Source organism: Macaca fascicularis, chromosome 7 (assembly GCF_037993035.2).
Source record: "Macaca fascicularis isolate 582-1 chromosome 7, T2T-MFA8v1.1".
NCBI lineage: Eukaryota > Metazoa > Chordata > Mammalia > Primates > Cercopithecidae > Macaca > Macaca fascicularis.
Window position 1 is genome coordinate 16,223,440 of NC_088381.1, and position 15,310 is coordinate 16,238,749.

Below are 15,310 nucleotides of genomic sequence, written 5' to 3' on the forward strand. Positions count from 1 at the left end.
GAACAAAGAGTATCTCTGAAACATTTTATTATTCTATGTAGGGTTCCTACTTTTTGAAAAATAGAATTCAGTAACATAAATAAACTAGCCTAACTCATGTCAAATTCCTGAGATATGGCCAGGCACGGTGGCTCACGCCTGTAATCCCAGCACTTTGGGAGGCCAAGGCAGGTGGATCACGAGGTCAGGAGACAGAGACCATCCTGACCAACATGGTGAAACCCCATCTCTACTAAAAATACAAAAATTAGCCGGGCGTGGTGGCGGGCACCTGTAGTCCCAGCTACTTGGGAGGCTGAGGCAGGAGAATCGCTTGAACCTGGGACGTGGAGGTTGCAGTGAGCTGAGATTGTACCACTGCACTCCAGCCTGGTGACAGAGCAAGACTCCATCTTAAAATAAAATAAAATAAAATAAAATAAAATAAAATAAAAAACAAAGTCCTGGGACACATTCAAGTGAGGACAAAGATTCCAATTATCTCTGTTTTCCAAATATTTTCATCCCACTGCAGAATTTCAAATCGATAGTGGGAACAACAGCACCACTACTGCAGTTTAAAGGATCAGAAGCAGCTGTTCTGTCCTTTAGAAATACAACCAGTTACAAAACTGTTTCCTAGGAACACCTTCCTACTGCTCCTTTCCCCTCAGGTTGCTTCAACTGGCATGAAGCTAGATCCCTAACCTTCAACTGACAGCTTAGAGAAGGTGCTTACTATAAATCAGAAGGATTACCTATAGGCTACTGATATTTAAATCTTTGGATGTTCTACAAAGATCACAGCCATCTACGATTGTAGAGAAAATGATCTGGTGAAAACTTTCACAAAGCTGCTACAGAGTTATTAATCTCTTATGCAATCAGAAATTTTCTCCTCAGTCTACCACCCAAACCAAACCAGACTCCATGAAGTACTAAAATATAGGGGTGGGGGAGAAATTTACTTTTCTGATATGCCACACCTTCTACCAGATATATATATATATATATATATATATTTTTTTTTTTTTTTTTTTTTTTTTTGACAGGGAATCTCGTTGTGTTGCCCAGGCTGGAGCACAGTGGCACAATCTCAACTCACTGCAACCTCCCGCCTCCCGGGTTCAAGTGATTCTCCTGCCTCAGTCTCTCGAGTAGCTGGGAGTACAAGCATGCACCACCACACCCAGCTAATTTTTGTATTTTTAGTAGAGATAGGGTTTCATCATGTTGCATGTTGGCCAGGCTGGTCTTGAACTCCTGACCTCAAGTGATCCACCCACCTTGGCCTCCCAAAGTGCTGGGATTACAGGCATGAACCACCACATCTGCTTTGTAAAAGAATATTTGAGGGAACTACTGAGAGAAGAAACAATTCATTTCAAAACTCTCATAGGAAAGAAGTCAACATAATGAGCTTCACTACTTGATGTCAAATTAAACGAGCGAAAAGAATGTGACGGAGTAAAGGGCTGCCACTGCTAACACCTAGTGCCAGAGGAATAAAGAAAAATAAGGCTCTCAAAGGACTCATGAGTGCCATATCAGCTTTATTCCCTCCCCTCACTCTTGATCATGATCGAGATTTAGCTTAAATCATACAGATACAATAATATTAAAATAAATATTTCCTCAGCGACCCCATCCCAGAAAATTACCCAAATGAAAGAAAAGTGAGTAGAAAGTGGAAGTAATCGAAGGAATATACACACTGTTAGGAAACTATGATCACTGGAAAAAGCAACTGGTTAACAACCAGATTGTAAAATTATGTGAACTAGCTTTAGCACACATTAACTTGAACAGTCTACGGGTTCTTCAAATACCTGATTATTCTGATTTTCAAGTCTTGGAGAAAAGCTGGAAATTGCTGGGGAGGCTGCAGAGAGTTCCTGGAGTTTTATATCAATTTCAGCAAGCTGCTGATGCTGGGTGACTGCCAGTGCATATCCTTTTACTGGGACCACCCAGCCAGACTGATCACCCTAAGAGGAAACAAGGGTCACCAGATCATTCCCAGGCTATATTTTTGCCAAAATATACCTTTCAGGGGGCTACAACAATGCCCAGGACTTCACACAAACACACACACACACATGCACAAACACACACACACAAACAGAATTAACATTGGGTTAGTAAAAGAATAATATGAAATAGTTTCTGGTTTTGTTATCTGCCAGCCTGCATAAAGTATCTCCTAATATTTTGATGGGGGTTTCCCCTGTGGAACAAATCTCTTAGTTTCACAGTCTGGTTCTCATGACATTCTCATTTATCTACATTCAAAAAATGTTTTGTGACATGTTAAGTAGGAAGAAAGCAGGTTTACCCTGTAATGGAACATGGTATTTTCAAACTCTGTTCCTTAAAAGTAACACAGGGTCTATAAAATCAGTTGCTTTGGTTTCACAAACGTAACTGATCATCTTTCATTCAACTAATATTTGTTCCATATTAACTCATAAAACCCATTCATTACATTCATTCAAAAATCTCACACTAAACGCCTACTGAACATATATATTATGCTAGGCACTGGTGATTCGATAAGAATATCACAAGGTTCTGCCCTCGAGGAGTTCTCAATTTCTTGGCAGCAACAATTTTAACAAGGTATGAAGAGTGCTGGTAAGCCCTGGGCACCACGGGAACCAGAGAGGATCAACTAACCTCTGTGGGCAGGAAAGGGCTGGAGAAAACAGGACCTTAATCAAGGAAACACCATGATCAGGTCTGTATTTTAAAACTGGAACTACTGAGAGCAAGAGTGGAGGCAGAAAGCCCAGTTGAGAAGCAATAGTTATAATCTAGAACAAAAGTGCTGAATGACTGAACTAAGGAATGTTTTCTGGGAACACAGAACAGAATCCAGAGATATATAGGAAGTAGAATTTACAGAACCTGGAGGTAATTTTGTGGAACAGTACAGGGAGACATAAAGATCAAGGATGAAGAACAAGTTCCTCAAGACACGGATGCCCACTGTCACCACTCCTATTCAACATAATACTGGAAGTCCTAATCAGAGTAATCAAGAAAGAGAAAAAAATAAAAGGCATTCAAATAGAAAGAGAAGAAGTTCAACTATCTCTGTTTGCAGACGACATGATTCTATACCTAAAAACCCACAGTCTCTGACCAAAAGCTCCTATATTTGACAAACAATTTCAGCAAAGTTTCAGGATACAAAATCAATGTACAAAAACCAACAACATTTCTATACACCAACAACATCCAAGCTGAGAGCCAAATCAAGAACGCAATTCCATTCACAAGAGCCGTAAAAAGAACAAAATACCTAGGAATACAGCTAACCAGGGAGGTGAAAGACCTCTACAATGAGAATTAAAAAGCAGTGCTCAAAGAAACCAGAGATGACACAAACAAGTGGAAAAATATTCCATGCTCATGGATAGGAAGAATCAGTATTGCTAAAATGGCCATATTGCCCAAAGCAATTTACAGATTCAATGCTATTCTAAAAACTACCAATGATCTTTTTAACAAAATTAGAAAAAGCTATTTTAAAATTCATATGAAACCAAAAAAGAGCCTGGATAGCCAAGCCAATCCTAGGCAAAAAGAACAAAGGACGCATCACGTTACCTAACTTCAAACTATATTACAAGGCTACAGTCACCAAGAGAGCATAGTACTAGTACAAAAACAGACACAGAGACCAATGGAACAGAAGAGAAAGCCCAGAAATAAAACCACACACATATAACCATCTGATGTGCAACAAAGTTGACAAAAACAAACAATGGGGAAAAGGACTCCCTGTTCAATAAACACTGCTGGCATAACTGGCTAGCCATATGCAGAATATTGAAACCAGAATTCTTCCTTACACCATATACAAAAATTAAGTAAAACCTAAATCTATAAAACCCTTGGAAGATAACCTAGGAAATACCATTGTGGACATAATCCCCGTCAAGGATTTCATAATGAAGATGCCAAAAGCAATTGCAACAAAAACAAAAATTGACAAATAGGACCTAATTAAAGAGCTTCTGCATAGCAAAAGAAACTATCAATAGAGTAAACACAATTACAGAATGGGAGGAAATATTTGCAAACTATGCATTCAACAAAGGTCTAATATCCAGAATCTATAAGGAACTTAAGCAAATTAATAAGCAAAGAACAAATAACCCGATTAAAAAGTAAGCAAAAGACACAAACAGACAATTTTCTAAAGAAGACACATACATAGCCAACAAGCATATGAAAAAAATGCTCAACATCACTAATCATTTGAAAAATGCAAATCAAACCACAATGAGATACCATCTCACACCAGTCAGAAAGACCATTACTAAAAAGTCAAAAAAATCACAGATACTGGCAAAGCTACAGAGAAAAACACCTATATGCTGCTGGTAGGAATGTAAATTAGTTCAGCTATTGTGGAAAGCAGTGTGGCAATTTCTCAAAGAACTTAAAACACAAGTACCATTCAACCCAGCAATCTCATTAATGGGTATATACCCAAAGGAATATAAATCATTCTACCATAAAGACACATGCATGCAGGCCAGGTGCAGTGGCTCATGCCTATAATTCCAGCACTTTGGGAGGCCAAGGCAGGTGTATGGCTTGCGCCCAGGAGTTCAATACCAGCCTGGGCAACATGACAAAACCTCATCTTTACAAAAAAAATTTTAAAAATTAGCCAGATGTGGTGATATGCACCTGTAGTCCCAGATACTCAGGAGGCTGAGGTGGGAGGATCACTTGAGCCTGGGAGGTCGAAGTTGCAGTGAGCCATGACAACATCACTGCACTCCAACCTGGGTGACAGAGTAAAACCATGTCCCAAGGGTGGGGGGGTGGGGGAAGGCACATGCATGCATATGTTCATCGCAGCACTATTCACAAAAATCAACCTAAATGCCTTTCAATAGACTGGATAAAGAAAATTTGGGACATACACACCATGGAATACTATGCAGCCATAAAAAAGAATGAGATAACGTCCTTTGCAGCAACACAGATGCAACGGAAGGCCATAATCCTAAACAAAATAACACAGGAATGAAAACCCAAATACTGCACGTTCTCACTTATAAGTGGGAGCCAAACATTGAGTACACATGGACAAAAAGAAGGGAACAACAGATACTGAGGCCTACTTGAGGGCAGAGGGTGGTAGGAGGGAGTGGATCAAAAAACTACCTATTGGACACTATTCTTATTACCAGGATGATGAAATAATCTGTACACCAGAGTCCTGTGACATCCAATTTATCTACAGAACAAACCTGCATGTGTACCCCTGAAGCTAAAATAAAAGTATTTTATTTGTTTAAAATAAACAACTTAAAAAATAATAAACTTTGTTATGGCCTTACCAAAAAAATAAAAAGAACAAGTTCCTGATTTTGTGAAGTCGGTGATGGTGTGATGGTGGTCACGTTATCCAAACTAGGGATTATATAGATGCAGTAGGTTTGAAGAGAAAGCTAATGAATTGTTTGGGACCTTTTGAAACTGGCAGACATCCCCCTAGGATATCCACAGATTACGTTAGGCAGTTAAATACTTTTATGTGAAATTCAAGATAGAGACTTGGGATTGAAATAAATACACTTGACTTACCCACATATCTACAGTGGTTCAAACCCTGGGGGCTGTGAGAATGGATGAGGTCATAAAGGGAAGCATTAGTGCAAAAAGAGGACAGAAGCATCATGAAGAATATTTGGAATAACGTGGCAAGTAGAGGGCAACGAAACTTATTTCATACATTTTGATTTCAAGATGCTAATACCAGGAATTAAGCCCTAGGTGATAATCAGAGGCATTACAGGTAAAAACTTTATGCAGCAAGACTTTTATATTTTTATCCTCTTGACCCTGGCATTCACAGTCCCTGTTTCAGTGAAACCAAACAGCGTGTGGGTCTTGGCAGGGAAGGATCACGACAAGACACTCCTCTCCACTCTCTGACATCGAGACAAACAGATGACCTAGACTCAGCTAATCGAAAGCAAACACCCCGAACCTTGAGGGACAGAAGCAAAGCTGCAGGGAAATGATTAATGGAGACAGTGATGGTAGCAGCAATGAGCATCTCTTGGAGAACAAACGTCTGGTGGAGCCAGGGGCAGCCAGCCCCTAACCAGGCTGTTCCTAAAGCCATGTCTATGGCTGCCTGGACATCTGCCTGGTGTACAAACCTGGTTCCCCAAACTTCCCATTGAGTCTATGGACTACTCACAACTCCCAATAAATTCATTTTGTGTTGCTTTAGCCAAAGTCCATCTTTGTTACTTGCAACCCAGAACAATGACTGATAAAAAATTTATTGCCATGCTATTTATAATAAAACATCTAAAAATAGGGGGAAAGTGGGTAGATTGTAGTATATCAATATAAGGATTATGATATAGTCATGAATGTTCTTAAATACACTTGTAAGTTGGTATAAAGAAATTGAGCCTCAGTGAGGTTCAGGTAGCTAAAGGCACACAACTCTAATAAACTGACAGAAGTCCAGGTTCTGATTTAAATTCCATTGCTCTCCGTTGAAAATAAACATGAACAGCTTAAAAAAAAAAGTTATGCATAATTTTTAAAATATATTACCTAATTACTCACAAACTCTAGTAATTTTTCCTAAATAAAGGTGATGTTAATACCATATAGCCCAAATGATAAATAACAAAGAATCACAGAAAAGTAAAGCTATGAAACCGATGATGAAATAGCGGCTAATAGATTTTAAATTCTTGTCTGAATGGGATTATTTTCAAATGACGCTGAAGTTAAAAGAGCATGTCAGATTAAATTCAACAGAAATGTAAATGTTTCATGCACTACACCATTACAGAAATAATGTATGTAAGAGGTAGTAAATGGCATCCTTTTTTTCTATCTGTGTAGCACCTCTACACACCCTTGCTATGTGTGGGGAACTTCTAGCTTTTAGGAATCTTACCTTTCCAAGATAGAACAGAAAATGCTCTTCACCAGCATCCTTTACAGGTAGGGTTCATGCAGGTAACTAAGGGTCCACACCACCAGACTCCCCGACTCAGTACTACCAGATGTGAGTGACCTGAGATCTGATCTAAACCCATTTCACTGGTGAGGGTGGTAGTAGAGACAGCTTAGGGGGTGCCATTCATTGCAAGTGTGAGTTCCCAACACAGATGAAAATATTTTTTAAATTCTAAATAAGTATCCTAGAGCAATAGTCCCCAACATTTTTGGCACCAGGGACAGGTTTCTTGGAAGACAATTATTCCATGGACTGGGGGGCAAGGTTAGAAAGGATGGTTTCAGGATGAAATTGTTCTACCTCAGATCATCGGGCATTAGATTCTCAAAAAGAGCAGACAACCTAGATCCCACCCATGTGCAGTTCACAATAGGGTTCGTGCTCCTGTGAGAATCTAATGTGCGGCTGATGTGACAGGGGGCTCAGCTCAGGTGGTAATGCTCGCTAGCATACCGCTCATCCCCTCCTGCTGTGCAGCCCAGTTCCTAACAGGCCATGGGACCAACAGGTACCAGTCCCCTATCCTAGAGAGATTCAAGAGAATGTTACATCCATAAAATTATGCATGACGGCTGGGCACGGTGCCTCGCACCTATAATCCCAGCACTTTGGGAGGCCAAGGTGGGCGGATCACCTGAGGTCAGGAGTTCAAGACCAGCCTGGCCAACATGGTGAAACCCTGTCTCTACTAAAAATACAAAATTAGTATAGTGCAGTGGCAGGCACCTGTAATCCCAGCTACTTGGGAGGCTGAGGCAGAAGAATCACTTGAACCTGGGAGGCAGAGCTTGCAGTGAGCCAAGATCGTGCCATTGCACTCTAGCCTGGGCGACAAGAGTGAAACTCCATCTCAAAAAAAAAAAAAAAATTATGCATGCCACTAAAAAGAACAACCAGAGAAGAGGAGTTCAGGGGGAATTAAAACATAATTATCATTTTAGTCACTTTCTTTAAGTTGTGCATTTATTTGTCAAAGATGAGATTGTGGGGCACTTCATAAAGGAAAGGGCACATTTGAAAACACAGATATTTAAAAGAACACAGAGAATTTGAGGAACAGCAAGAAGTTTGGTATGATTTGAGAATATAGTAAATAGATTCCTTCTTCAAAGTTTTCCTAAACTTTTCCTGCTGCACTGCTTCTTCCTCTGAATTTCTATTCTAACATTTGCCACCATCCATCTGACTCTAGAATTTCTACGTTCACCTCCCACATCAGATAAGAGGACTTGCAGAAAGAACGCTCAGTAAATATTAGTGTAAATATATATATATATATTTTTTTTTTTTTTTTGAGATGGAGTCTCGCTGTGTTGCCCAGGCTGGAGTGCGATGGCACAATCTTGGCTCACTGCAACTTCCACCTCCCAGGTTCAAGCGATTCTCCTGCCTCAGCCTCCTAAGTAGCTGGGATTACAGGCGTGCGCCACCACACCTGGCTAATTATTGTATTTTTAGTAGAGATGGGGTTTCACCATATTGGCCAGGGTGGTCTCAAACTCCTAGCCCCAAGTGATCATCCCACCTTGGCCTCCCAAAGTGCTGAGATTACATGCGTGAATCACCACGCTGGGTCTAAAAACAATTGTCTTTAAAAATCTCAAAAGAGAGCTGCGTAGCTAAGCAGCAGAATAGACATGGTTGAAACCCAACTTAGAAAACTGTATAATGAGCTTATATGTACAAAATGGCAAAAAAGGTTAACATTATGAGAAAGATGTTATAAGACCTGGAAGAGAGATCCAAGAGGTCCTATAGCCATCTGTGGCAGACACTGTCTACTGACTGACATGATCCCCATTTCTACCTCTACTACAAAAAAAGAGAAAGCCATATACCTGACTCCCCCTTCTCACTTGCAGCAACATACTGAACAAACGGCTATGTGTACAGCTTGGCCGGTGAGATGCAGGTAGAAGTCCTGGGGACACCATTCCATCCCCAGTGAAAAAGCAAAGCCTCAGAGGAGAGTCTCTTCGCTCTTTATCCTTCCCTCCTCTTGTCTGCCTGGAAGATGGACACACTGCCTACAGATGCAGCGGCAATCTCGCAAACCTAAAGACAAAATCCACAAAGGAACGCAGAACCCGAGGACAGAAAAACATAAGCTGCTCACCCCTGGATTTCTTGTTACCCCATTTACAGGTATCCCAAAAGGAGAAAAAAGAGATGATGGAAAGGAAGAAATAAAAAACATAAACTTCTGAGCTGAAGGAAGATTTAAACCTTCAGATAGAAAGAGCCTACAAGGGCCGGGCGCGGTGGCTCAAGCCTGTAATCCCAGCACTTTGGGAGGCCGAGACGGGCGGATCACGAGGTCAGGAGATCGAGACCATCCTGGCTAACACGGTGAAACCCCGTCTCTACTAAAAAATACAAAAAACTAGCCGGGCGCAGTGGCGGGTGCCTGTAGTCCCAGATACTCGGCAGGCTGAGGAGGAGAATGGCGTGAACCCGGGAGGCGGAGCTTGTAGTGAGCGGAGATCCGGCCACTGCACTCCAGCCTGGGCAACGAAGCGAGACTCCGTCTCAAAAAAAAAAAAAGAAAAAAGAAAAAAAAAAAGAAAGAGCCTACAAGGCACCAAGCAGGAACTGAAATGTTTTTAAAGACACACACAAATACAATCTGATAAAATTGTGAGCTCCAAAATAAGGGGGAAATTCTACATGCTTCAATAAACAAAGGATTTTGCATGCAGAATTTAGTTATCTGCTAAGCTAACATTCAAATGAGGAAAAAATAAATATTTGAATACACAAACACTCAAAAATTATCCACACTCCACTATTTCTTGGTGCAAAATTTTTCAAAAAAGTTCCAGAAAAATAATTCAAGGAATGACTTATACAAATAAATGATTTGTTGAGTCCAAACACACAGTTAATGGTGCGGCTAAAAATTTTGGCTAACTTTTGTTGAGAGAGATTCCTAACATACAAGAAGCATACTATTTTTAAAGGTTAAGATTAAAATGCGTAATATTCCAGAACTAAAATTCCAGATGATTTCAATATATCCTGGAGGAAAGAAAATGAAACACAAGGGAAATAAAAGTACACCAAAGATCCAATCTTGTTAAAATATGAAATTTTAGAAACTAATTATGGAAGTTGAAAAGAAAATATGAATTGTAATATATTTTTAAAACTTGAAGGTTAACAGTACACCAGATCAGAAATAGGATATTAAGTTTCCAAACCACAAGGGAATAGGGAGATAAACAAAAACAAATATGATAAATAAAATATAAAGTTTGATGTCAGGAAAAGATTCAAAAAGTATGTGGTCATAATGATTATGAGTAAATTAAATATCCTCATATTGATAATAACAAAAGATAAAGGATGACAAAACAAAGATAAAGACACAAAAGCAACAGCAAACGCCCAGCTACACAGTACCTGTAAAAGATCAAAAACTAAAATGACAGACATGACTTTAAAATAGAAAGACGACATAAATACTAACAAAAATAATGTGCAAAAGGCAGTATTATTAACAAAAAGTCATTATGAAAGCATTCCTAGAATGTATAAAGAAAATCTATCGCCATAGTTCGATATGCAGTGAGACCATGGGTAGCAGTACTGAACTTCACAATTAATAACAAAACCAGAATGAAACCCAGATCCCTTAATTCTTACTGGTATCTAAGCTTTTGTTAATAAAGCAGACACATTACAGTTATGTGTCGCTTAATGACAGGGATATATGTTCTAAGACAGGTATCACTAGGCAATTCTGTCATTGTGCAGAAATCACTGGGTGTCCTTCCCAAACCTAGACGGTAGAGTGTATTACACACCTGGGCCACATCGTAAAGCCTATTGCTCCTGGGCTATAAACCTGTGCAGCATGTTTTGTAGTTACTGTGTTGTAGGTGATTGTAACACAATGGGAAGTATTTGTGAATCTAAACATATTAAAACATAGAAAAGGTACAATAAAAATATGGTATAAAAATATTTTTAATGGCACACCTGTATAGGGCACTTAACCATAACTGGAGCTTGCAGGACTGCAAGCTGCTCTGGTGAGTCAGTGCTTGAGTGGTGAGTGAATGTGAACGCCTAGGGCATTACTGGCTGCTACTGTAGACTTTATAAACACTGTACATTTAGGCAACACTAAATTTATTTTAAAATATCTTTATTTAATAATAAATGAATTTTAGTTTACTGTATAACTTTTTTACTTTTAAAACTTTTAAATTTGTTTAACTTTTTCACTCTCTTATAATAACACTTAGCTTAAAATACAAACACAGTATACAGCTGTAGAGAAATATCTTCTTTCTTTATAAGCTTTTTCCTATTTTAAAATTTTCTTTTTTTATTTTTAAGATTTTGTGAAAAACTAAGACACAAATGCACACACTAGCCTAGGCCTACACAGGTCAGGATCATCAATATCACTGTCTTCCACTCCATATCTTGTCCCACTGGAAGGTCTTTAGGGCAGTAACACGCATGGAGCTGTCATCTCCTATGATAACAACGCCTGCTTCTGAAATTCCTCCTGAAGGACCTGCCTGAAGCTGTTTTACAATTCACTCTTTTATAATAAGTACAAGGAGCACACTCTAAAATATAGAGCTACCGTGTCACTAGGTGACAGGAATTTTTCAGCTCCATTATTATCTTATGGGACCACTGCCATATAAGAATGTTGACCAAAACATCATTATGTGGCACATGACTATACCATGAATCAGCGAAGCTAAAATATCTCAGAATTATGTGGGCATTTAGCAGTTTCCCTCACCCACCCATTTCCCCTACTGCATCAGCCCCAGGCATAGCAACACCTTCACCTGCTCCTAGACACAGCCCCCGCTGGGACCTCACCATCTCAGGAAGGATTATTTAGAAGATTATTATCTCTGATATTCTGTAGATATGTGTTTGGTTTTTGGTGGAAGGGAGGGATATTTTGTTTGCCCACGCAGAACTTTTTTAAATAGGAGCGGTTGTGAACATGTTACAAGTTTAATATTTCCCACACAAAAAAAATCTGAATTTCTAGCTTTCCTTGAAAAATTGGAGGATCCAGGCAGGCCTGGCCTGAGATTTCCATGCAGCAGCCACCAGCGGACAGACTGTTAGCTCCCGCTGGATGGGCACGCCCTCCCCTGTGGGCCACAGGCATCACTGCACACGCACTGCTTTTGGACCTACAGCAAAAAAACTACGCTCTGAATCTCTGTGTCCCTAGATGTGGAAACGAAGACAAGGATTCTTGTTCAAGTGATTTATTGGGAGAGTGCCTTTGGGACCAGGGACGTGAGGAAAACAGCTGAGGGCAAGGGCACAGGGCCAAGCGAGGATGTGGTCTCAGCTGAAGACCAGCTTCAGTCTGATCCCTGGGGAAGCTCTGGAGGACACAATGCCCCACAGAGCTACTCTCACCTTTAGATAAAGGGCCCGGGGTGAGGAGGGAGTGATATCCTGGGCTGTCTGGCTCAGAGAAATTCTCCGGGGAAGGGGACAGCTGTGCACCCTTAGCACAGGGCTGGGGCATGGATGCACAGACAGGTGTCAGGGAAAGGGGATATGGGCAAGGTCCCAGCAGCATTCAATCCATCATGTCCTTATTAAATGCAGGGGAATACAAGATATACAAAAGAGCTAAGTGCTTCAAGGAACATAGGAGAGTGTATTTCTTCATGGAAGCAAAGAATATTCCTCAAGTTTAATATGTAAACAAGTGCAAACAGTGGCACAGCACTCTTTAGGTGACCTTCCTGGGCCCTATAAATACCTGCATTTGCCCCACCCCACCCCCATTACATGCTGTTCCCCTCTTTCAGTGTAGTCTGTCCCCACCCAGACTTATCACCATAAGCAGGCCCTCCTGTCAACCCCAGGACTCTCCAGGGAAGTGGCTGCTCAAAGTTAACTGGGCAGGAACAGGATGGAATTCTTTGGGATTACTGAAGACTACACTGAAACACCACAAAACCAGTTTAGGGACAGTAAGAAAAGGAGACAGAAAAACGCATTCATATGTCATCAGTAATAAGTACATCACATCACAGGCAGAAGTTATTTTGATAAGCAATGTGTAAACACTCTTAAAATGACATTAAATAATCCTCCGAAAGTCAATAAAGAATTGACCAAGAATAAATTTGAAAACTTCAATAAAAATAATTGTACAAAACAGGATTTAAAAAATTAACTTACATGTTAAGTTCAGAGGTTACATGTGCAGGTTTGTTACACAGGTAAATTTGTGTCATGGGGGTTTGTTGTGCAGATTTTTTTTTTACCCAGGTATTAAGCCTAATACTCATTAGTTATTTGTCCTGATCCTCTCCCTCCTCCCAACCTCTACTCTCCAACAGGCCCCAGTGTGTGTCACTCCCCTCTATGAGTCCATGTGTTCTCATCATTTAGTTCCCACTTAAAAGTGAGAATATGCGGTATTTTGTTATCTGTTCTGTGTTAGTAAAACAGGATTTTCTTTAAGTCAGAGAATAATGTCTCAGAATCTGAAAAATTATTGTAAATTTGTGCTACTGGGTCAATAACATGATTTTTTAAAATCAAAATTAAGAAGTGTAGAGTTCTCTATCAGAGTTTACGTACCTCAGAACTGGAGAGCCCGGAATCTTTCTCATCCAAGTCCTTCAAAAGCTCAACCAGCCTTTTCTTCTCTCTCTCAATCATAACTACTGGGTTTCTTGATTCCTTGGCCAACTGCAGAATTTATTAATGGAAATATTATATAATCAAAGAAAATCACAGTTCAGGAAAATAAAAATGGAACCTGAGACTTCTACACTACAGATACCCAAAGAGAAAAGTTGCGAGATTAGGCATTTTACATTTGCTAGGTAATTTTATTTGACGCAAAAATTTTTGTATAGGGCCATTCTCTAATATTCAAAGATATCCCTATAAGCAGGCCTTCCTGTTAACCATTCCAACAGACATTTTATTAAAAATTAATATGAGCAGTTTTCAAACCTCTCTATCATAGATAAAAAAATATAAATGCAAAAACATCCTTGCTGAGACATTTGGAAGAAATCTTCTTGCCACTTTCTTTGGGGTACTGATCCACTAAATGAAAGTGCTTTTAAATGTCAAGACTACCATATGAGGAATTTAAATATTCAGTTACTATTAAAAAGGGGAAAGAGAAATCTACAGTAGACCTGCTGTGTCAGCAAGAACCTGGATAAGGGGGGAACTCTACTGCTCTAGGAAAATTGAGCAGTAAATAAACATACAACTGGCCAATGCAAAGACAGAGACAGATCGAGATGGAGAAGGTTTCCTGAAGAAGATCATATGAACGTGGAGCACAAAAGTCGAGCGTCCCAGAGGCCAGTCCTGGCAGTGGCAGGCTGTCCCATGGATCCAGTCTGCCTGGAAATGATCTGCCAATTATGGGGAAAGCATCAGGCTTGAAGTGTAAAAAATTACTTAACTCTCTCTTGTCAATACTCCACACTTGCCCATGCAGTTTTCTAGTGACGCTGTTTAAGGGGTGTGCAGAGCTTCTGTCCTCCTCACTACATTTCTTGTTGCAAATTAATTAACTCGCATTCTGGTCTAACCCAGCAACCCCTTTGCCCTTGTTTAGTGTAAGTCTGCCTTAAAGACAAACCAAGTCAGGTTGCAAGGCCTGTAAGACCAAAGATGGGTGCTTGAAGTGGAAGCTAATCAAGGCCAGTGACCAGCTGCTGGGAGGTTCAGCGAAGAGGCAGACAACCAGTTGGCTTCTCCAGCCCAGCTGCTGCCAGGAGCATTTTCCATTCAAAGTTGTAAATGTACTAGCTATAAAATCAGTCTTATTACTTAAAAAAAAAAAATTTTACCAATACGCAATTTAAAGTCTGAGAAACATTGTCCAAAGCTATTATCTAAATAAATGTTTTGCAAATTGCAGGAAACAGACTATTTCTGGATAGTGAAATAAATGATAGATGCACCTAGCAATTTTAAAAGGAGATAGGATAGGATAGGATGTAATGGGTTGAACATAGAAATAATGAAGTACTGGTTTATAAAAGTTTTCTTTTATTATATTTACTAATTCAATCATTTATACATTTATGATGGTTGAAAAAATATTTCAAGACACTGAACTGAAAAAACCATTGCCATTTTTTCAGCTCATTTAGCCCCAAATTCTCGCTTCTGAATTTCTAAGTACATACCTCAATGTTTCTCTTAATAAAATCCTGGTTGTGTTTACCCCTGAGCTCAATCTTTTCTGTATTTGAGAAAGGTTTCTTTCCTGCTTTGATCAATGACTCATTTCTTTCCACATCACAGGTAAAATCTAATATTAAGAAAGTTCAA

The 15,310-nt window shown here is 39.7% G+C and overlaps 1 protein-coding gene across 5 annotated transcripts in view; it reads right to left on the minus strand.

Annotated features, from left to right (window-relative positions):
• The window catches only part of FSIP1 (fibrous sheath interacting protein 1), a 194,880-nt gene that overhangs the window by 134,971 nt on the left and 44,599 nt on the right, over positions 1-15,310 (minus strand). For 4 of the 5 annotated variants that reach the window (XM_015452630.4, XM_005559144.5, XM_065547751.2 and 1 more), the window contains 3 exons: positions 15,166-15,290; positions 13,586-13,696; positions 1,809-1,967 (listed from right to left, as the gene is read on the minus strand). In XM_015452630.4, coding sequence (XP_015308116.3) covers positions 1,809-1,967; positions 13,586-13,696; positions 15,166-15,290 — 395 coding nt within the window. The remainder of the gene's footprint in view (positions 1-1,808; positions 1,968-13,585; positions 13,697-15,165; positions 15,291-15,310) is intronic. The other variant, XM_065547750.2, reaches the window with a different exon arrangement.